The 24,932-nt window shown below is 42.2% G+C and overlaps 1 protein-coding gene across 1 annotated transcript; it reads left to right on the plus strand.

Moving 5' to 3' along the window:
- The first annotated feature begins 3,036 nt into the window (after positions 1–3,036).
- ZFP36L1 (ZFP36 ring finger protein like 1) lies at positions 3,037–6,605 on the plus strand. Its single transcript, XM_029598839.1, has 2 exons — positions 3,037–3,257; positions 4,873–6,605. The coding sequence occupies exons 1-2, from the start codon at positions 3,201–3,203 to the stop codon at positions 5,854–5,856; spliced, it is 1,041 nt and encodes a 346-aa protein (XP_029454699.1). The 5' UTR covers positions 3,037–3,200; the 3' UTR covers positions 5,857–6,605.
- The last annotated feature ends 18,327 nt before the right edge of the window (positions 6,606–24,932 follow it).

Below are 24,932 nucleotides of genomic sequence, written 5' to 3' on the forward strand. Positions count from 1 at the left end.
ACAAGCTTTAGAAAGCTTTGGCGAGGCAACAGTTAACAAGGCCTGTCTCCTCCTCATTTGGACTTGGTAACCCTTGGAAATTCCCCAGAAATGACGTTTCCAACCTGATTAAAAACGATTTAATTATAGGGAGAATCAGAGCTCTGGGAACACTTGCTATGCGGTAGTAAACAACTCACAAGAGAAAGAAGGGAAAAAAGGCTTCCCTCCCCCCCCATCCCTGGCAAAGTAAATGAACTATAGAAAGAGAATGAAATTCGAGGAAATGGGTCCTTTAAAAAGAAAAATCTACAACTGGCGTTGGTAGAATTAATAGTCATTTCTCAGGTGATTTTGGGTGTCCTTGAAGACTGAGAAAAGGGAGAACTTTAAACCGCAGGAGGTTTTATTTTTATTATTATTATTCAGACTGAAGCTAACAAAAAAAGGAAGTCTAAGTGAACATTAAACCAATTTGTTCCGTGCTTCTATGTAATCTCTTGTCAGTTTGGCTGGGTTGGTTTTTTTTTTGGCTTGCTGTAAAGTTGTGGTTTTTTGAGCAAGGCAGCTCACGAGGGAGGCCTGGCCGGAGAGAGCCCCGTGCGTGGCCCGGAGGAGGAGGGGGGGAGGGGAAGGCAAGGCAAGGGGCTGGGAGTGACTCACTTCCACACAGACTGAGCAGTTTATTTTACAGCTGTTGTTACTTTAAAGGAACGCACAACGGTCGCCATAAAGAGGGCGAGGAGCCGATAACGCTTCAAGGGGGCCAATGCGAAACAGTGCTTTTTCTTCCCCCATAAAAATAAATAAATAAAAATCCGAGTTTAGTTTTTTTTTATTCTACAAATTTTAAAACTGCTACATGATCGCGGGGAGGGGAAGCAAAGACTTTCAATTCAGGCATAAATTAGCCGACCGTGTCTATTCAATAGAACAATTTTTCCTAAAAAAAAAAAAAAAAAAACAGGGTTGGATTACTTAATTGCCAGGACTTTTTATAAGTGATAAACAGCTGCCATTTGCAGTTTTTCTGCTGACCATTACAAACATTGGACACGGGAACCAGCCAACACCTTGTCCTTAGGTAAAATAAACGGGCTTATTATTTTAGGTTATGTATGTTAACGTTCGGTCTTTTTTGCCCCACAGCTTTGGAAAGGTCTCAGCCCCAATGCGAAACTCGAAAAGCAGACGTCTAGCAGAGGAAGAGGCAGATGAGAGTGTATTCTGTCCCGTTCGGACTGTACAGAGTGACAGCCTTAAAAATTGCCTCAATTTAAATCAAAGCACACAATTTAAACCAGTTTAGGCTGGAAATACCATTTTACGTGCCCTCCTGGAATGTAATGTTCTAACTCGGGCTAATGCGTTTCCCAAACCCCAGGATTCCAACCTTTTTGTGTCTGGTTTCATTCAGGCAGGGTAATTAATTTATTGTTTAAAGTTTGTTTCAAGGAGACTACACTTCATTGAAACGCGAAGAGGGGAGAAACGAGGGACTTGGTGTGCCTTTTATGCCATCTACAGAGCTGCTCCTACATCACGATGACCCACGCAGGCTGCAATGGAAAATATATTTAGCAAACACTGCAGGATAGACTAAGCAGTTAACTTATTGCAGGAATAAACATCTAAAGGCTTGAAAATGAGGAAGTGGTATAAAGGGGAAAAAAATAAATATATAGACTATTTCCTGTTCTGTTCAGCTCTTGCTTATTTTCAGCTCTGCTTTCTATTCTAGAAAGTGGGGAAGGGGTTGCCAAAGTACTCTACAAAAGTGTTATATTGTCATGCAAAAATAAGGGTTTTTTCTTTTTAAATAAAACAATTACAGACCTAGGGCGCGTAGGTCCTTGCCAGTATTTTATCGCGCCAAAATGCAAAGAGGGCGGGGGTGGGGGGAAGCAACCAGTGAAATCGAACCTGCATGGCTTAAAAACATCTGCCATATTCAACTAGGAGGAAAAAAAATCTCCAAAAGAACTTCACTGACAACCCCAGCCAGCGCACAAGTACTTTAAAAAAAAAAAAAATCGCACTTCAAAGTGTTTAAAATGCCCGAGCAGGGGGCCAAGAGTGGCTCGAGATCGGTTTCCTATGTATTTACTTAAAGGGCAGCACATTTGTATTCCCCTTATTGCTTAAATTATCTTGCGAGAAATTCCCATAACTTATGTTGATTTAGAAAAAGGCAACTCAGATTAGAATGATCTGCTTTTCTGGAGAAATGCTTTTTGCTGCAGACTTCCTCCGACAATGCTAGAAACTGCCCAGAAATCGTGAGTTTAAAACTTAGAAATATCCTTACTTTCAGTAGTTCAGTCTATTAAAAAGATGGCCATCTCTGTTTCAAATGGATTCCAGTTGTAAACGACAAACAAGGCAAGTCTGAGCTCACGTCTAAATCTTCAATGCATAGCTTTTTTTAAAGTGTGTAAATAAAGTTTAAACATTAGAAAAAAAAATTTCAAAGCCTTTATTTCCATTCCTCCCTCTTTTTTTTTTGTTTTCACAAAAATAAACAGCATAGGTAAACTCTAATGCTTTAAACCCAAAGTAGCTAAAATAACTAAAAAGGTCAGGAATAAAGCATTGCAAACTAGAGCGGTGCTTCTCCAAATAAACGAAATAGGAAGAAAGACTTGGGGTTTTTTTTTTGTGCAATACAGTTTAAAAAAAAAAAAAAAAGTGGATACCGCCTACAAGAGGAAAAAAGAGGAGGCCAAGTGGGTGGAATAAATATTACAACTTTGTATATAAGCCTATACAAAATAATTGAACAGGAAAAAAGTTTTTAAAACTTTAAACTCTTTTCAGTATTTTCTTTACCTAAAGAACTAGTCCTAAAAAAAAATCCTCATATAAACTGAGACTTTTCTAACTTCTTTCTTTCCCCCCTCTTAGAAAAAGTTTTATAGATTTGACCGCATGGGTGAGTCGAGCTTCTGTCAATCAACTTTTTTTTTTTTCGGTTTCCTCCCTTCCCCCCCCACCCCCCATGTAAATGAGTTAAAGCCCCTCCCCAGCCAGCGGGCTGCAAACTTTATAAATTCGTCCTAACAAGTTTTTCTGGGCAAGTTACAAGGCAAGGCAGAGTGACTTTCTAGAGTGGGGCCGTAGAGGTAGGCTGGAGCCTGCGCCTCTTAACAACATACTGTGACAATTTTTTTTTTTAAACTTTATTACTATTTTAAGAAAAAAGTCCCTGCCGATCGCCGAAGATGTCTACAGCTCTGGTGTCTCCTACTATCTTCGAGCTGAACGAAGTTTTATGCAAGGTAAAAAAAAAAATAATAATACCCTGGCTTATATAATGACTTTAGACATTCTTTCCTAAAGTTATGTTTCTGGTCCAGAAGGAACGACACGTTTTCTCTTGTTTTAGGAGCTTAGAAATAATTTTGGCTGACTTTACAATTTTTTAAGTTAACCAAAGAGAGACGACTTATGGCTAATAGAGTATCCCCCCCTCCCTCCCACCCAAAAAAAAAAGAAATTCTTTGCTTTCTTCTCTAAAGTTAAAACCATGATATAAAACTATATTAAGTTTACTTGAGACTCTTTCTGCCTCTTTTTACTGGCTCTGAAGTCATGAGGTTCTGCATGCGTTCTGCTTGTCTGACCTAGTAGCGTGATTATGGTCGATGGGCTGTATCCACCCTTAAGATATGTAGATATATCTTAATGAACGATTCAAAAGTTTAATCACCCTGTGGAAATTTTGCAAAACTAGAGCGCTGTATTACTGCTTTAGTTTCATGGCACCTTTTGCCTTCGGTTTCCTGTTGCCAGTACTAAGTACCGATTCATATTTTTCTGATTACATCTTAAACAGTATTGCTTTCTTTATATTAAAATAAATCATTTTTATTGCAAACAGAGTTGTTGAAGTCTCTAAGCACCTATATTCGTTGTTAAACGTTTCCATTTTAAAAGGTTGGATTTGTACAGACATTTTATGTCCCTGCATGTGGACGTGCATGTGCTGCAAACACGAGCGCGCAGACATATAGAACAAAAAACCTCACCTAAGTTTAGGGAACATTACATATATTTTTTATTTATTTTTTTAAGGAAATATCGGATTGGGATCTCGCCTTCTTCTAATACTGTGTAATCTTTGATGGGCGGCCTTCACTAGTTTTGTAGGCTGTCGCACTCTTGCCCTAGTTAAACGTTTTTTTTAATAGCAGGGGTTGCAATCTCGGGAGCTGGTGTCGGCCCATGTGTGTTCAGCCTGTCCACCCCTTGAAATCTTTTCCTTTCCCCGAAAAAGACGCGTGTAGCAAACGGGTCTTGAGCGCGATGACCCCATTCAAAATACAATCGAATGGATGTTTTTGAAACAGAGGGCACTGCTTTGCGAAGGCATTTGTAACTCGCCTTGAGCTTGGTTTTGGAATGGCGAGTACTTAAAATAAGTTATATGAATTGAACGGCTTTCTGCCTTTTGTTTCACTTTCAAATTAAGCCTATGGTTTTTAAGTTAAGAGAATGGCACATGGAATGTGCCACCACTAGGGTGATCTGTCCCAGGTTTTACTTGCAGCCCAGAACGCTCACTGCAAAGGAATTCTTTCTGATTAGGAAAAAAATGGGACATGGGTCAAATTCATTTGCTTTATGCGGGGGAAACGTGAATGTGCTTCATCTGTCGCCCCTTTGGCCAGAGCTAAACGTTGGAAAGCTTTGCTAGAATTATAATGGGTACAGAGTAACCCCCTAAAAGATCAAGCTTTTTAGCTCAAGTATTTTTTTAGCCATATGTTGTATTGTGTGCTTATGCATAGTAATCTGCTTCTGTAAGCTTCCTTGCTTGTTTGAAATGCCAAGTTATAAAGTACTAAAAATGAGTAGCTGCATAGTGCTTATCATGTATTGTTCCATCCACAGAGCAACAAAATGCTGAACTATAACAACAATATCATTAGCCCCACACCTACAAATATATCTCTGCTGGACAGGAAAGCAGTGGGAACCCCAGCCATGGTTGGATTCCCCAGGAGACACTCAGTCACACTGCCTAACTCCAAGTTCAACCAGAATCAGCTCCTGAACAGCCTCAAGATGGAGCCATCCACTGCCATGGGGAACAAGGAGAACAAATTCCGAGACCGCTCCTTCTCTGAGAATGGTGAGCGATTGCTGCAGAAGTCAGGAGGGCAGGTCAACTCCAGTCGATACAAGACAGAATTGTGCCGACCATTTGAGGAGAATGGGTCTTGCAAATACGGTGACAAGTGCCAATTTGCTCACGGCATCCATGAGCTGCGGAGCCTAACCAGGCACCCCAAGTATAAAACAGAGCTGTGTCGCACTTTCCATACCATTGGATTTTGTCCCTATGGACCCAGATGCCACTTCATCCATAATGCGGAGGAGAGACGGTCTGTGTCTGGACGGGACCCAACGCAGTTCTCTCTCTCAGCTTGCAAGATGGAGAGACCCAGACTCCAACACAGTTTTAGTTTTGCTGGCTTTCCCACGACTAATGGACTGCAGGACAGTCCTACCTCCATCACGCCTCCTCCCATCCTCAGCACTGATGATCTGATCAACTCTCCCACCTTGCCAGATTGTGCCAGCAATCCTTTCACCTTCTCGAGCCAGGAATTAGCCAACTTGTTTGCTCCAAGCATCGGAATGCACCTGCCTCTGACCACCTCAAATGCACCCAGCTCCCCAACATCCTTCCTATTCAGACCCATGTCTGAATCACCTCAGATGTTTGACTCTCCCCCTAGTCCTCAAGACTCTCTTTCAGACCAGGAAGGCTATCTGAGCAGTTCCAGCAGCAACAGTGGGTCAGAATCGCCTATCCTTGACACCACTAGACGTCTTCCTATATTCAGCAGACTCTCCATTTCTGATGACTGAACTGGGCCTGGGGGGTCATCTTTCCCCTAATGTTAGTTAGCCAGCTGAACGGATCCCTTTAGGAGGGGGTTAGACGTTAACAGTGATTTAGTCTGCTTGCCTTGCATTTGGCTCACTGGCTTTAAAATAAGTGCCAAATTACAAAAACAGTTTACAAAAACAATTAGTGCCTTTAAATATTTCCACTGTGACTGTGTGTCCTCGCTAGAGGGCACCACTTCATTGAATTGTCTGTGTATTTAAATTAAAAAAAAAAAAAAAGTGGGGAATATTATGTAATATCCCCCTCTAATGGCCACTTAAGTCCCTGTTTATTCACTTTCCCTTTACCTCACCTATTCCCAAGGGCCAGTGTAGACAAATGTTAACATTCAGCCCCCTCTTTCCCTTGACTAATTTCTTGATCAGCAGGAAGGAAAAGCTGTGGATGAATGCAGATTGACACCAGTGGGACTTTGTTAATGGGGAAAAAATTAAGCCAGATGGACTATGAAAGCCTTAATGACTTTGGTGCTAAAAAGTTCCCCATGTAGACATGTGACATCTTACAGAGGGGATGGGCTAATGGTATTCATTCCATAGAGAAATTAAGATGTAAAATCGAAGTTCCATTAGAAGGACTCTAGCTTTAATGGTTTGCTCTAGCATACATTAGGCCTATCTGTAGAGCACTCGCGCCAACCATTTTTTTTTTCCCTCCTGGGTTTTTAATTTTGTATAACTTTCAAAAAAAAAAAAAAATTGGAGAGCAGATTTTTGCTTGTCACTGCACAACAATATAAAAAAGCTTATTTAACTTATCAAAAAATGTATTTATTGCCGAACATATGCTTTTTTTGTTAATTTTGTTCATATTTATCGGGATGACGAATCCATAGAATATATTCTTTTATGTTTTAAATTATGATCTTCCATATTAATCTTAAGATTGTGAAGTCTGTTTTTTGTTTTTTTTTTCCTTTTTTTCCACAGTTTAATATATTATACTACAATGACATTTTTGTAACTTTACACTTTTTTGGTTATTTTATTTTAAAAAAATGAAAATTAATTTAAAAAAATGCAAAAGCCGTTGAATTATTTATTTTAGAACTTCTCCCCCCTCCCCCCACCCAACCCTTATTTGTTGGACTGCAAATTGAGTTAAATGTGGTTACTGCTTTTTTTTTTTTTTCTGTACCCCTTCTCTCTCCCCCCCCCCCCCCCCCCCCCTGTTGCTGGACCAGTGGGCCTTCAACAACTGAGCTGTAGAATGTATCCACATTGTGTGCTGTTAAACAGCACAAAAGTAAGATTTGAATTGTCTTTGTATAGCATTTTTGGGGTGGTGGAAGGGAGGTGGGGGAAGACGCCTTGTGGACTTCCAAGTATCTTGTTTTTGAAGACATTCCAAGCAGCAGTATCTTCTGTTTCTTCCATATTTTTGGAATTTTCCTTGTTGGAGGTGAACGTAACTGGCACTAAGAATTGAATGTAATATTTTTTTTTCCCTGTTGCTGTTCACTACAGTTCCTCTTTTTTTTTTTTTCTTTTGTGTGTTTATTAAAGAGAAAAAGCTTTTTGTAACGACTGTTTGCAGTTTAAATCAATAAACCCCAAGTTTTTTTTCTTTCAAGAAGAGACCCTGAAGCTTTATTTTCAATTGCATAAGCAAATGTGTGACTTTTTCAGAGCTGGAATTATGCTAGTTTAAATGGATGTTAGCAGGCACAGCAGGTGCCCCATCCTCTTTATTATGCACTTATTCTCCCCTCACATCTTACCCTCCCCCCCCCCCCCCCCCCCCCCCCCCCCCCTCAAGAGAACTATAGCAGCCTTGGCTATCTTCAGTCCTTGAGAGCCACAGACAGGCCAGGTTTTCAGAATACCCTCAATGAGTATGCAAGAGAGATTTGCATACAGTGGAGGCAATGCATTTAAACGTATCTCCTGCATATTCATTGTGGATATCCTGAAAGCCAGGCCTGCTTGTGGCTCTTGAGGATTGTTTGGCTGCCCCTGTTCTAGTAACAGCAAAGTTTTAACCATAGTACAGTGATGCAAACTATGCTATGCATATACATTTTTCTGAAAGCAAATCCTTACACAATGCTGTGTATTTCAAAAGAATCTATGGCAAACTGTGCTGTTCAATTGGTAATGGCAATATTACTTTGCATTTATTCCTTTAAATGGCTGCCTGCCAGTTCTGCTAAATCCTGAGAGTAGCCATGTTGGAGATTATATTGGTCTTTGTGGTCCAGGTTGCCTATGGCATCATATGCACTGCATGAATTAAATGGACCTTGCTCATTCTAAGATTGTTTGGTTGTGTGGAATAACTTATAGTTTCTTGGGCATTGGTTGATTACAACTTCAAAAACTTATCTAGTTTTGCACTAAATATATATTTTAAGAAAACTAAGTATCTTACTGTTAAGAGTACTGTGCCAAGTCCATGCTGATGGATTTTGCATGTAATTGTAGAATCCCCTTGAGAAAATCATTAGAGAAGATAAAGCTGCAATGTGTTCTAAAAAAAAAAAAAAAATCATTGATTTTCTAATTCAATCTTTCCACAAACTAGCTCACTCCTAAGACCATTTAAGTTATCCATAATCACATGCAAGTTATGCTAATAATGGAACTGTTTGAGAAGCAGACAAGGAGCCCTTCAAACGAACACATGTGCAGTACTCTTTGTTTCACTAAGAGAAACTATTCAAGTATGGGGATTGGGTTTAAGGGTACAACATTTGGCCTCTCTGCAAGGCATCCTATAAAGCACAGCATCTAGGAACTGGAATGTGTGGCCCGGCTTGCAGAATTGTTCCCAAGAGTGTGAAACTAGGTTTTGTGGTAGGGTGGAATGTAAGTAAATATTCTCTAGCACTGAAGTTCTTAACTTTTTTTTTCTTTTTTGCTTTCCAATTCACACAATGTTCCATGGATGTGCATTTCATCAGGGAGAGGTAATGAGGAAGCTTTGCTTTGGCAGTGCTCTTGGCACAGTGTCCTGTGCTGCTCAAGCTAGAATACTTCCCTTTCTAGGCCAAGAGCGTGTTTTCAGTTCTGCAATGCTTGCTTCTCACAAACATTTCTTCATGCTTAAGTTGCTTTCCTTAAGGTTGCTTTTAATGATTCTTTAAATGCTGTCTTCTGAGGCAGCTGTGCAGGTCCTGCTATGTAACTTTCCACTGACTGCAGCTGTTTTTTCAGGAACCAGCTAAACTAGAGAACTCAGAATTGGCTATGCTGGGTCGAACCACCCTCCTCTCTTCTACCCCCAGAGCTCATGCTGTACTTTTTTTTTTTTTTAATGCATTCCTTTTAACTTTTTTCTTTCCCCATTGGGAGCTAAAAAAAAAATTGGAATAGCTTCTGAGGTGTTAGCAGTTTATCTTCACTGGTCACAGGCAAGATACCAGTCTGTCCTCGAGTGCTTGATTGAAAATAAGGAAAGGCAGTGCTCTTTCTAATGTGTGCCATTCAGTTAATTCTGCAGATGGCCATTTACAAAGTAAAGGTAAAATCTTACCACCTCTTTATCATTAAGCATGCTCCCTGTGTGTTCAGGTTTTAGCAGAGCTGGTACCCAAATAAAAAGCAAGAGGCAATGTGTTCTAAGAAGCCAACCTAAACAGCTGGGCTTGTACATACCTGGCTCACCGCTTGTGTACTTTCTTCCTGTGCCTGCACTGCTTGTGGATGGGAGTCCCTGGGAAGCTGGAACTGGCCAGTACTGGGTGTGTGGCCTTGACAGTAGCTTAACAGCTCATCTTGGTCAATAGCAGACCATCTGTTCTATTTCCTCAAGCGTTTTCATTTGAGGACCGATAGCAAATCCTTAAGTTTTTTAAAGAACCATCCTTTATATTTAATTTTCAACATAAAATACCATGGAGGGGCCATGTCAATTGATTCTTCTTGCTACCATATGTTTTGTAATTAAACTAAAGCCTAAATACATACATTTGTTCATTAAAGGTTTACAGAGAAGTCAAGACGTTAATGTTACTTCTACTGAACCAAATGGGTCCTCTGTTGGTTTAACCTCTCTGGAAATGGGCTTCTCATATGGGTCCTGGTAACCCAACAGCCAGTTGGGTTTTTTAGGAGATTGACTGACTGACTCATACTAGGTCTCGTGTGTATGCAGATCATGTCCTTACTGCCCCAACAAAGTACTATAGCTTTTTTTTTTTTTTTTTTTTTCCAGCTAACCATTAGAAAATGAAACTAATTGTACTGAGCTGGAAGGGTCCAACCTTATCTAGACTCTGATGTCTTAAAGGGACATGGTCTTGTACGAACCTCTTGAAAGCCTACTGCTAACTTTATCTGAAAACAGCTTAATATGAGCAACTAATCTGCAGCTAAACATGACCTTATGCTGTGGTACAGCAATGTAGATGTAAGCAGGAGAGGAACACTGTCTGCATGCTGTACTGGTGTAGGTTTTATTTCATCTGAGAGTCTCTTCCTAGCTCTGCTTGTAAGATCCCCTTGTGTCCCTCCTCTGCCTGCTTAATTCTGTCACTGTGCTGATTCCTATCACCTCTGCTGCCTGTACCATTTCTAGGTCTTGATTACCATCTTTTGGGGTTGGGGGGGGGAGTCTTGCTTTCCTTTTCAAGGTCCTTCCTTTAACTTTATATGATTCTCCCTTGTTCTTGAAGCCTCACCCCCAGCATTTTTCACTTTTCAGCTCTTCTCCAGTACACTCTGATCGCCTTCCCCATCCCAGGCCTCCTCTCATGGACCTAGCCACAGCCTGCCCTGCCCTCCCTATCCCATCCCATCCTGACTTCAGCATACAAACCCACCCTGTGCTGAAGCCTGACCCTCAGCTCACTAGGAACTGCCCCAACCAGGTTTCTTCTCAAAATAATTCCAGTCCTAGACTGTCCCTTTGCAACCCAATCCACTTGGCCAGGGCTGAATTTAGGACTTTAGCCGGGGCTGCATTTCACACTGACCTCACTGGTCATGCCCCTGACCTGCACCCCATCCCTGCCCTTGGTGCAGCTCTGGGCCTTTTCAGGGCAGCAGTAAACCCCACTTGCTTCTGCCCCATTGCTCCCATAGCAGAATGGCTGGCAGTCCATCCAAAGCCAGTGCTTTTATGTTCAACATAATGGTGGTGGCCTCATCTTCACCAGTGGCTGTGTTGAACTGGCAGAGCAGCTCCGCAGGAGCTTAGTCTGTACAGGGGGGAGATTGAGGGAAGTGGTGGTGGGGGCAGGTGCGATTAGTTTGAAAGGGGTTGGCAGTGGGATGGTGGGGAAGTAGGACCCCCCTCCCCTCCCCTCCGAATTGGTTAGCTGCTGTTCCACTGTCCATGCTGCTGACATATAACCCCCTCAAACTTTCTGCCTCAAGCTGCTGTTTTGTTGTCTCAGAACTTGCCAGGCTGTGCATTTGCACCCACCAGCTGGCAACACTGACAACTACCAGCCCAAGCGTATTCTGTTTAAAGATGGAAAATGCTACCTTCTCATACTTGATGGAAGCATACTAGAAATATAAAAGCTTAATCATTTCTCTTCTTCTAGAAAGTAGATCTTTAGTTAGTGCACTGTCTTCATGCAGGCTTATCACCATTTTCAGAGCAGAACACAAGACCTTTGTTGCTGCATTAGGTAGGGTAGCCAACTTTTCCACAGACCTGGACTGGACACTTGAGGGGCCCCCTCATTTTTCATAACTTGCTCCCAATGCCCTTAAACCTGGATTCATATTAAGTATCATCTAGTTCTTGCTATTCATGCTCTTACATACACACATTGTCTGGCTTCTCTCGCTGTCATTCAGAGACAGGCACATGCTTGCTCTCATTTAGGCCTGGCCTCCCCATACAAAATTCACTTGCACCTGGTGACAAGTCAGAGACAAAGTACAATTCTGCCGCAGTATCACTTCGCCCTGCATCTTTATACCCTACTAGTTCCATTAATCTGACTGAGTCACACACACACTCCCAGTCCTGGTCTGCACCTCCTGCCAGTGGCTGCAAGGTATCATGGTTGATTGGCTGATGTCTCTTCCCCTCATGCAAGGGGAGTGAAATGATTGGCAGGAATGCTTGAATGACAGGTCTTCCTCCTTTGACCACTTTCATAGGGTGGGTTGGAGTCTGCTGCCATTCCTCCTTTCTCCCCCCCCCTTCTGAATGCTGGGTTAGGCATAGTCCCAGTAGCGAAGCACACACTGTACATTTAGTTTAAAAATTTGGCCAGAACAGGGCAGTTGACCACCCACTACTCAGACCATGGGTCTATGAAGCCTAGAAAGTCACAAGTACCTAGTATATTCCTAAATATTAAATGGATTCCTTACAGCTTCCACCCACTGCTAAGTAGTGGCTTTCCCTAAATCTACCTGCCTAATAATTGTTTATGGACTTTTCTATCAGGAACTTATCTAAGCATGTATTAAATCCAGCTATGCTAACTACTAGGTTTACCTTAGCCTGAGATGATGAATTTCAGATTTGTTTTAAATGTGCTACTTCATAACTTCCCAGAGTAACATCTAGTCTGTATTTTTTTTTTTAAAGTAAAAACTGATTTGTGTTTACCCATTCTGCTTAACTTATTTTATAAGACCCCAAACGTCTATGCCCTTGGCCATCGTTTCTCTATTTTGTCAATGTCCTTTGTACATATAGAAGAGAATTTTAAAAGCCTGACGTGCATTAATTAGGGGGATGCCCGAAGAAGTCAGGCTTGTGCAGGCAGAGTGGATTTTAAAAGCTGCCGAGCTATGTGTTTTTCCTGCACATCTTGAAAGTTTTAAAGGTGTGGTATGGGCAGCGCATGGGCATTTTGGGGTGTCAACCAAATTATATGTGCATAAGTACTGTCACAAAACACTACATGTCAAGGCTCCCTGCCGCGTAACTTTACTTTTGCTATGTATGTTCAAATTTAAAGAAAACTAGATAATCTCCAGGGTTTTAAGGGGTGGGGCTAACTGGGGGGCATGAAGGCTATCAAAGCAGGAGCGTTGGAGGACTGATCTCTTAACTCGGTGATGTGGAGATGAAGTGGTAAAACGGAATAGCGTGAGCATGCACTTTTTAAAAAAAATGCAATTTACTCCATAGAATCTGTATTTGCATGCACCCATTTAAAATTTTGTGTACATGTGTGTGTGGCCAGGTTATTTTATAACATGCATGCATATAAGTGCATATGTTATAAAATAGCTGCCTATGTGGGGGTGAGCTGACGCATGCACCCACGGGCTGGTTTGAAAGTTAATTCAGTCTCCAGAACTGAACATAGTTCTCAAAAAAACGAGATCTCACTTGTAGAAAAATTACTTCCATCTATCTCTCTTTATTTATCAAATTTCTAAACCATATTCCTGGCCTCTGGTTACCCAAAGCTGTGTACAATCAAAATTATTATAATTAAAAAATCCACAAATATCACTGACCTGCGTGATCATCATGCCTTTAGCTCTGGCCCCAGCCACCATAATACAGCAGTACTCTATTATTCAGAGACTACTCACAGGCATGTCCCTCTTCCATGCTGGCTGACTGATTTATAATCTCCCACTTAAAGATGTCCCTCTGATCAATAACCTCCCAGACCCTGCCTCAGTCCTCTGCCTCCCTCCTACTAATGATATCTCTTTATTCTTCCAAGTATACTATTAGCTCTCTTAACTGCTTTGTCACACTAACTGGTGACCTTGAAGTCATCAGAGTTGAGGACCTCCAGCCATGTTTCTTGTATGGCTGCTAGTCCCTCTCAAAATGGTATTTGGGCCCTTGAATATTTACATCTCAAATGCATGATTTTATATGTAATTTAAAGTGTAGTTGCCATTTTCTGCATTTTTAGTTATCTATAGCTTCTCTGGCATGTTTACTCTGTTACGAATCTTCATATCATCTGCAAGAAGGCCCATTTTCCCTTCTACCCCTTCAATCATGTCACTTATAAAGACTTTGAAGATGACAGAACCTGGCACTGATCCCTATGGTACTCCTGCTGCTCACTTTCCCTTCATGGTGTCATTGAGGACCTCTTTGAGTCCTATTGCTAAACCAACTTTACGCTCAGTTTATTCACTTTTTTTTTTCTTTTTTCAAACTTCAGACTGGCTATGTTGAACATTAAAAAGCTAATCCAGTTAGGCCAAATCTACTACATCAAGCCCCTCCCCCCATTACTACTCTAGTATATTTATTTTAGTAATATTTAACATTGTTTAATAGGTCTATTTGTAACTTTGATCCTTTCCAAGGAGCTCCCACCTAGTGGAAGGCAGTATATTTTAAAATAATACTGGTTAGATAATTGAGACATTACTTTCTAGTCTGAATCCTTTATGGATCCTTTGCTGTTACCAGGCAAAGTCTACCCTAGCTTCTTAATGTCCTCATGATGATGAGATGACCTGAAATGGGTTCTGCTAAAGTATCTAAAACATTTATGTATAACTTGCCCTGCAGAGCTGCAACCAGGGCTCACTTTAACAAATATGCAAATTTAATTTGCCTCAACCCAAATGTACACTAATCTATCTCGAGGTCTATATTCAGACACAGACCAGATAGCAAAGTTAGGGGGTCATTTATCAAAGTGCTATATGGTGTTTTTGCATGCAAAAAATGCCATTAACACATGCAAAAGCACCATAACGCATGATGCGATGCAAATAACAAAGAGGGGAGGATTTGTGGGCTCACGGTTTTGCAAATTCCTATCGCACAGCTTTACGCAAATGAAAAAGGTGTAGTTAATTAAAATTTGCGTTAACGCTGTGCGATAGGGCTTTGCAAACCTGTGAGCCCAGCCCACTTGGCCAAAAATCCCGCCCCAATATCCTCCCCTTTTTCTTATTTGTATCACACCATGCGTTATGGTGCTTTTGAATGCGTTACTGGCGTTTTTTGCATGCAAAAATGCCATTATAGCACTTTGATAAATGACCCCCTTAGCCGGATAAATTTATCAACAGGGCAGCCACACTATGGAGTATAGCTAGATATCTTAATTAGTTACCTGGATAACTATAACCACCTAACTTTAAGCCAGCTCTTTGACTCGACCAGACTTAGCCAGCTCAGTCATCCAGCTAACTCTGAATATCCTCCCAGTTACGCCCCTAACTTAACCAGTTAAATTCTAGCCTCCTAACTTATTAGCCGGCTAGAATTTAGCCCTTTAATGGCTGAATATAGCCATTTAGATGGATAATAATAGTTATCTGACTAAATGGGTTTAAAATATGGACCTCCTCATGAGCATTCTTTGTAGATATTGTGAAATTCAAAACATATTTGCTGTTCTGAAGGATCAGAATTGTGCTCTCCTAATCTAAAGGGGAATGTACAATCACTACATTTCTCAGAAATTCTATCTGTACTTAATAAAAACATGTTTCCTATTTCTATGGATGTTTGTCTTTCATCAATCCTGTGAGATAATGTCATGGCTGTTTAAGGCCCACTTTATTTTACTTTTATTTATTGCATAATCCATCTTTATTTTTTGCGCTTCTCTGCATAAGTTAATGAGTTTTTTCTATGGCTTGCTTGGAACCTCAGGATAACATGTAGATACTTTATCTGCAGTGTACAACTGCACACTGTTTCTGCTGGTGGTGAAAGACTTATCTCATGACCTTGACTGTTCTCGGTGATCATTTAATGTATGGAAATTGAGGGCTAGACATGATATGACAAAAGCCCAGACTTGGAAATTTCTAAACGGTGAGTCCTTGTCTAATATCTGCTATGTGCTATTTCATAAGCAGCAATGGCATTGTTGAGACTTATAAGTTATGGGAGGTTTGAATGGTAATTCATAACTAGCACATATTTGCCATAAAATACAAATAGATGATTGACTTCATGGTGTTAATAGATCAAGAAAAGTCAATAGTGGTTCTTTAGGTTACTTAGCACAAGAACTCTATCTGCATTTATACTGGGCCAAAGAATTACGAGGGCAGTGTTCAAAGCCATTTACCCAGGCAGGGCTGATGCAAGGGGATTTGGCGCCCTAGGAGAGCCTTCTCCCTTCCACCACCCCCTGGTCTCGGCCCAGACTCTTACCTCATTCTCGATCACGCCCGCCGACTGTGTGGTTTTCTGGGTCACGAGCATAAGAACATGCCATACTGAGTCAGACCAAGGGTCCATCAAGCCCAGCATCCTGTTTCCAACAGTGGCCAATCCAGGCCATAAGAACCGGGCAAGTACCCAAACACTAAGTCTATTCCATGTTACCGTTGCTAGTAATAGCGGTGGTTATTTTCTAAGTCAACTTAATTAATAGCAGGTAATGGACTTCTCCTCCAAGAACTTATCCAATCCTTTTTTAAACACAGCTAACTGCACTAACTAACTGCACTAACCACATGCTCGGGCAACAAATTCCAGAGTTTAATTGTGCGTTAGGCACTGTTCGCGGCCTGCCAAATCTCCACTCCTCTTTGCCACCGCTTGCGGCCCCCTATGGCGTGTACCAAGGGTATCTGGTGCCCGGGGGCCCATGCATTTGTGTGTCTCTCCAGCATCCCCCTTTTAATCCTTCTTGTACTAATGCTTAAGGTCACAGAAAATCAGTGGCATCTCTAGATAGAAGAAGTTTGGGGGGGGGAGCCAAAATGACATTTCTTTATCACACCCACCTCTTTAGCATGGATCCTGCTTTAAAATTGGTTATAAAAAAAAATGTATTAATTGAAGCCCAAAGGATCTTCTGCGTAATTTTAAAAAGCTGGCCAGTTTCACACTTCTAGTAAAACTACTATAAAATTATTTGATAATCTCATTCAACTAATTCTATATGGCTATCAGAGTGAAGTCTGGAATATATAGGAAGGGACAGAATGTCAATACAAATCCTGCACCTCCAGTTCTGTAACTCTGTGCATCCACTGAAATTCCCCCAAACAATGGAGCTTGGATGTCTCCCTTACAGCTCATCATACTAAAAGATATTTTCAAATTCTGGTGTCACCCCACAGTAACAGCAGCACAAACACCTTCCACTGCCAGGCACATTGTGAACTAACACAAAACCCCACAAAAAAGACACTCAAAATCTATACTGCAATCTCATCGTAACATAGCAGTAATAACACCAAGGACTCGAACAACAATAACCCTACCTGTGAAAAAGCAAGGGTAAATATTACACTGGGTCCTAGAATACCAATACACCACCTACTGAGCAAACAAAACAAACCCAATTGCTATAGATTCCTATACAGACACTATGGGCCAGATTTTTAAACCTACACATGGGCGTAGATTTGTGTGTGCAACCCAGCGCACACAAATCTATGCCCGATTTTTTAACATGCGCGGGTAGCCGAGCGCATGTTATAAAATCCAGTGTCTGCGCGCACAAAGTGGTGCACACTTGTGCACCTTGCACGCACCGAGCCCTAGGGGAGCCCCAATGGCTTTCCCTGTTCCTTCAGAGGGAACTTTCCTTCTGCCCCCCAGCCCTATCTAAAACACCCCCCCCCCCCCCGCCCTGACCCTTGTTGACGAAGTTGCGCCTGCTGGCACCACCGCTGTGCCGGAGGCCTCGGTCCCGCCCCCAGCCCGCCCACACCCCACCCCTTTTTTCAAGCCTCAGGACATACGCGCGTCCCGGGGCTTGCGCGCATCACCGAGCCTATGCAAAATAGGCTCGGTGCTCGCAGGAGTGGGTTTTCAGAGTTACAGGCGTAATTCCTTAAACCCACCCCTATTTGTTAGCAGAATCTCTCATTATGGTCACACACACAGAGCAGAGCAGACCCTCACCAAATACAGAATACAAAATAAAGGAGCACAAATTAGACAAAAATAGAAATGGAAACCACAAGAAGCCAGATTCTGTGTGTAACAATGGAAAAACAGAACCACTATTCCTCATAAAACAAATAAAATCAAGAAACATAAAGCATCAGTTATAATAGTAAAACCATGCTAATAAAAGAATATTTTAAAACTACTCATAAAGAGAATTTCAATTAATTAAAATCATATTCAATTTTTACAATTTCCTAAACACCAATAAAATATTTCAAAACAGCACATATATCAAGTAACACTCAATAATTAAAACTAATAAGGATTTTAAAAAGCCCCTGCTGTCCATATGTGGGAGCTCTTGATTTCCAGTCACCCTGAAATTGTCGAGGATTAGGAGGTTATCCTCTCTCTCACACATACACTGTCACATACATACACATTCATGTACTTACACCCACCATAACCTCTCACAGACACTGACACACTCTCAGGCTCTAAGACACACTCTCCCCCTCAAAACACCCCACACACACCAACTCTTACTCCCCTGGATTTTCTCATACACACTCATGCTCTCACTGGCTCCCTCACACACACACCCACCCAGGCAAGCTCCCAATCATTCTCACACTCACACACACACACACACACATACACACACTGACCTCCAGGCAGGCTCCCATTCATTTTCACATCACTCCCTCACCATCCCCAGGCATGCACACATTCATTCTCACATAAACAGACCCCCAGACAGGTACCAATTCATTCTCACACACACATACACCACACACAGACAGGCACCTATTCTCACACATACAAACCCCAGGAAGACTCCCATTCATACACATGCACACACTAAAGGCAGACCCCCTCTCTTTCTTTTGCCAGCAACCTCGGAGCCTCTCTCATTCCTCTGCTGCCACTGTCACTGCTGCCGCATGACTATTGGGGAGGCACTGATTGCTGCTACTGGCACTGAAGCCCATTCTGCTGCCTCCTCTGTGCAGGCCCCGTGGGTTTCCACTTCCTCCATGCTGATCTCGTACATTGTGAGATCTGCATAGAGAAAGAGCTACTCTTGCACGTTCCCAAAGATTACATGTGCAAATCAGTAAAAAGTAATTTATTTTTTTTTTTACATTTGCTGTCTGATCTTAGTTTTCTAATTGGTTGGTCACAGGCTTTTTTTTCCACCTTCACTTTCTTATTATTTTTGCCAATTCCTTTTATATTGTCTTTTTTTTCTATTTCTTTTCTCTCCATCTATCTTCTTCCCTCATACACAGAGTCAGGTTCTCATTCTCACATGCTCCCTCTCATACAATAATTCATACACCCAGCCTCTCTCTTGCACATGCTGTCTGACTCTCTCACACACACAGGCTCTCTCTCACTCCCACATGCTGTCTTGTTCAAGCACAGGCTCTCACTGTCACATGCTGTCTCTCTCACACACACAGAGGCTCTCACATGCTGTCTCTGCAAAATTCAGGTCCTCACTCCCACACTCAGTCTCTCAACTCACTCTCATACACACACACAATCTCTCAACTCACACTCACACACACATACACACACACACTCTACAAACCCTCAGCCTCTCTCTTGGCTCTGGGCTTCCTTTTCACGGGTCGCCACAGGATGGGCTCTGCAGCGGCCCTGATCTTCTCGGGCCGCCCACGATGTGGGATCCGCGGCGGCGGCGCTGCTACCAGGCCTCCTCCTCTTCTCAGCCCGCTGCGACTTGGAATTCGCGGATGACTATAAACGCTGCTCTTCTTCTGCATGCGGCTGATGCTCCTCCTTCCTGCCTGTGTGGCTCCGGAAACGTTTTCTTCCGGGGTCACACGGGCAGGAAGGAGGAGGAGCACCTGCAGGTTTGGATGTGATCTTTTTTTTCGGGCTGTGCTGACATGAGCTCCACCACGGCCCTGCCGATCTTTTTGCTGTGTGTGTCCGGCACACAGCACAGCACAGCGGTAGTTCACCGCTCAGCCACCAGTGGGATGAGGTCCACCGGCGGCCGCATTGGCTCCCCCTGACCTCCCCTCGGTATACCACTGCTCAGCGTGCCCTAATCCCAGGCCTAGTTCGCCTAGTGCTTCCGCCGGCCCTGTACCCAGGTAAATAGTAGTTGATCTAGGGCAGGGGTGGCGAACTCCAATCCTCGAGGGCCACAAACAGGCCAGGTTTTCAGGATAACCTCAATGAATATGCATGAGATAGATCTGCATGCTCTGCCTCCAATGTATGCAAAACTATCTCATGCATATTCATTGTGGATATCCTGACAACCTGGTCTGTTTGTGGCCCTCGAGGACCGGAGTTTGCCACGTATGATCTAGGGGCAAAGGAGGGAGAAAAATTGCAAGAACTTGGAATTTTCCAAAGCATGCATGCTAATTTCCTGCCCGTCTCAGAATAGAAGCTGTTAGAAGTACCCATGCACTCTAGTTGTGTACTTTACACTTACTGATTCTCAAAGAGATACCATGCGTGTAATTTCTCTTGGAAATTTAGCTACAAACCATGTGGCAAAAGTAAACTTGTATTTTTGAGACTCTGCGGGTTATTTGGAAGTTGTTTCCTAAATCTCTTGCCAATCTTCCAGACTTTTCCATATGAAGGGGCCAATTATTAAACTGCACCAACGGTACTGTCGGCCTCAACGCATGTACTGCTAGCTGCATAAACTAGCTTGTGTTAAAGTGTGATAGGCTGCTGCTTGCATCTAGCCCTGGCCCCGTGTCAGAAAATACCAGAAAAGCATACAAACCAGACAATCTAGCATAAACTACCCCTTTTATTTCCATTGCTCAGACTGAGGCTTCACTGGCAACAATACAGTTCAGTTCCTTCTTTGTAATGGAGCTCTTATATCAATACAGCAGATGTTATGTATGGGTTTGTCCACATTCTTAAGCAATCGTCTTACATTTCTTTTAGAGCTGCATGATGCCCGCCCACCTTAGGTCATAGGCTTGGAAGAACTTATACTCACCTGGCTTGGTAGATTTAAGGTTTCAATGGTCCTCCCTGACCACCTGCTGCTCTTGTGGGTGCTTCATATTTTGTGTAGCAAGTCCCTGCCCCTTTCAGGCCCTGCCATCTTTAGCCTCTGAAGTTGGCTTTGGGCTTTTTTTCTTTTCACACCTTTGTTAGATTTCATTTGGCTCCTGGGGTGCTGGCTCTGTCAGAATACATTACCCACAAGCCCTATCTGCATGGCCATCCTTCTATGCTTACTTGTGTCTTAACTACTACAGCGTGGGGTGTGTGTGTGTGTGTACACACGTGTGAACATTCTTCTGACACTACATAACCCAAAAGACTCCTGTGTTTTAGTTATACTGTTTTTCTCCTGCAGCCTTGCTATTACTGATAGGCTGGCTGTTCACTTTGCTTTGCAGGGCCAGTTCTGAATGTGCAGAATACCTGATCTGTCACATAGCATCAGCCAAAAAAAAAAATATATATCTATGCTAATTAAGTAATGAGATGCAAAATATGCAAAATATATAATTACCTATTAGAGAAAAATAACGTGTTTAAAAAGTACAAAATTTAACACACTAACACACTATACCTCAGGAAAGTGTAATTAACTTTTTGTGCTACAGTATTTGTTAATGCATGTACTTTGCTGACTGTGGTAATGATGAATCTCATTTGCATCTCATTAACAGCTGTTAATACATGCATTAAGGGTTGATGTAAGACAGGGTTTTTGGTTTTTTTTTAACATTGACTGCATAGTCCCTGCTGCATTCTGTTTATTACTTGTTCCCGTTACAGAGAGGACTATCCATGAGTTTTTGAATAGGATCCCATGTTACTCCTTCAACCACTGAGAAAATCCATGGAGCAAATGAAAGACCAAGGCTCACAGATGCCCTTTCAAAAGAAAAGAAAACTAAGAAAGTCACTAGCCTCTGCCGCCAAGCTATGCTGCTTTAAAACAATTCACTCTTGTTCACTACCTCGGCTTTCTAGCTGACCTGGGAGGAGGTGGATTCAGAGAAACTATAAGATCAGGAGATGAAAAAAAGGAAGGCAGGGAAGAAAGGGTAAGAGTGGAAACAAGCAAGCAATTTATTTAATTACAAATTTTAAAAAAGCCAAAGCATATCAAAAGCAGGATATAATTAAAAGTAAAACAAATCCAGTGGGTATTACTGTTAAATCTGTTTCCCGTCCCATCTGAAAAGCTCTTGGACAAGGAGGGGGATGAGTAATAGGACAGAGGTCCATGTCCTCTGAGGCCATGCTCTTTGATTTCAGTTCCAGTGCAAAGTCCCTTTGTGCACATTCACTCCCGAATTTTCAAACTTTGCAAAAAAAAAAAAAAAAAAGATCAAAATCATCCAAAAACAGAAGCTCTTTGCTGTCTGTATAGGGGAAGAATTGCTTAGTCATCTTACTAGGGGTTGCTTGAAAAAAAAAATACATTGTCCGTTTGCTGCAGCTAATTTAAGACTTTGCTTTCAACCACAGAGCCTACCACAGTTAGTGCTTCCCGCTGTGGGCTGCAAAAATAATAAATACATTAACCAGGATTGACCATGGTTCTGTTTGGATTTAACAAACAGAACAGAAAGTGGCCAAACTAAATTTAGGACAGTAAAGAAGAGGATTTGTTCAGGCTGTTTCCCTGAGCTTACAATAGAGCTGGGGTCTAATATAATAATGCATGTGATCCCTATGCTCTTGTCAGACTGAAACAAGATATCATCTGCATAGATTTTATATTGTACTCCAGGAGTACATCCTGCAAGATCAATCCATGTTCAGGGCTGGATTTAGGTTACCTGTTCCTAGACGGGAAGAGGGAGACACCCTCTGAAGTTCATAGCATGTGCTGGGAGCAGGGAGAGGAGCCTTCGGATAATGTGGATGCTGTAGGCTAACCAATGTTTCCTCTGGCCAGGTAGCCCTCTCTTGGCCATACAGTCAGCTGTGTGGCAGTGATAGACAGAAAGTATTGGGGAGAGAACAGGTGTTTCTTCAGCATGGCTGCTCACCTGTAGCACGGCAGTGCCCCTTGGCATGTGCCTACCTACTCTGCCTAGTAGAAATCCAGCCCTGAACATTATCTAAAGGGCTAGCTGGATGCCTCAGTGTCAGTGCTGCTATGCAAGAGCCCTTGGTTTGGTTCCCAAGTCTGGCTTCTATTTTTGAGGCTTGCTTGCTCTGAGGATCCTGCAAAGGCAATGTTAACAGATCCTGGATGGGGAGAGAGTTCCAGTGATTGCTAGACAGCAACCCTAAGGGCACATATGCCCAGGATCCAGAGAGAGCTGTGATCTGTGAACCCTGGCCAGGAATATTTGCTGTGATAACTAGGCTACAAACGGTTAAAAGTATTGGGGGGGGGGGGGGGGGTGAGCGAGGGGGACTTGTAGGTGGCTGCAAATAAAGCCTCATATCCCAGTACAGGCTGATTTCCATTAGGCAGGAATCCCAAAGGATGAGGTGGAGACTGCTGACATCACTCTCTCTCCTCCTACAACAAAATCTACATATAGACAGAAGTAGGGTTAAAGGATTTGTATGGGATCAGACATTGAATGATGGAGATGGGATTCCACTTTAAATCTCAATACTCTACTCACGTGCAATGCCAGCCCAGTACCACTAGACCCAGCCTAATTCAACCAGATATTTCCTTAGTCTCCTGGCTTCAACCTTTTCTTCTCCCCATTCTCTACAATATTTTCATTCTGTTTTCCTCCCTTCTCAGTCCTGATGATGGTTTTTTTCCCCCCTTTTTCTTATCCATGTATGCTGCAGTGTTCATTTCATTTTCTTTGAATGATTTATGAAACGCTGTCCGTTTGCGCCTGAAACACGACATATTTCAGCTTCAGGTGGTGTGCTTTTTATATTCGCGTCTGGGAAAGCAAGATGAAGGCTGTGCTGAAGGCTTGTCTGCCATGATGATCTAAGATTCAGTCACCGAGACTGCAAATTTACTATATATTACATTTGGTTATTCTGGGCAGGACCAAGCGGAGAACATTTGGATCCTGCGGACATTAGTAAACCATTCACTCTTGAAAAGTTCTAGGGCTTCCTCTCTATGGCACATTCAAATCAAGGTAACACATGAGAATGAAATTATTAGTAAAATGAATTGAAAAGAAATGACAAAATGCTGCAATTAAAGTTTAGCAAATCAGTAATTCAGAGGTAAGGGGCCTATATTTAGTAACCTGTGGGTTATGGCAAAGGAGTGGAGCTTAACTGTACTCTTTTGCTGGGGTACCCAGAGCAACATTTTATGTAAAGGAGGGAAGCTTGGAACTGATGGGGGTGCTATTAAGTGTGGTGGAGTTTTTATTTAGGTCTTACAGCCCCTTTACAAGCAGAGCAGTGGGTGAAGAGGGTGCTCCCAAAAGCATTAGCCTGCTAATGCTCGTGGGAGGAAAGTTAACCATCTTTTGAGGTGTAGTTAACTTTCCAGGATTAATGAGGCTCGCAAAGTTTATTGTGAGCTGGATTGCTCTGTTTTAATATTGATAAGCTCTTTGAATGCATTTGCATGTGAAGCAGCTCATTAATTGGCATGCATTGGCCCTGATTTTTGGAATTTTGGGTTATTTATCCCAGAGTACTTATAAGCACAATTGAGGTAATTATCTAAATCATGGTGTGTTGGCGGGGGAGACCCTATGGACCTAAATCAGAGTACCCAGCAATGCCTCCAATGGAAGTAAAGTCTAGAATCTATTCTGGATGGGACAAAAATTGCAATATGAACTCTACACCTTTTACTTCTATATCATACATCCTCTGCATCCACAGAGATTCCCCCAACAATGGGTATGGGCAGAGTTAGGATGTTTAACCTTATAACTCACCATATAAAAATAATATATTCAATTCTGTTATCACCTAACATCAATATATATGTCCTCCTCTGGCATATTTTGTCAAGTAACACAAAACCCTACAAAAAAGACACTCGGAATCTATGTAGCAAATCTGCCATACCATAATCGAACTTACTCCCAGGACTCAGACAGCAACAACCCTTGATTATGAAAAGACAGCACTGAACATATTACTACAGGCTCTAGCGCACCAATACACCTCACTGGAAAAACTGAACAAGCCTAATACAGAATAAGGCAACACAAATTAGAAACAGAAACATGCAGACAAACTTTGATTGAAAGCCCAAGTAACTAGATTCTGTAAGCAGTGCTGCACACTAGAGAAAGAAAAACAGAAATGTGTTTCTGCCTATGCCTTCAAGCACACAGGGACTTGAAGCAGCAACACTTTGGGACTGGAGGTAGCTCTCTAACGGGCTGAT

This window comes from Rhinatrema bivittatum, chromosome 4 (genome assembly GCF_901001135.1).
Source record: "Rhinatrema bivittatum chromosome 4, aRhiBiv1.1, whole genome shotgun sequence".
Taxonomy (NCBI): domain Eukaryota; kingdom Metazoa; phylum Chordata; class Amphibia; order Gymnophiona; family Rhinatrematidae; genus Rhinatrema; species Rhinatrema bivittatum.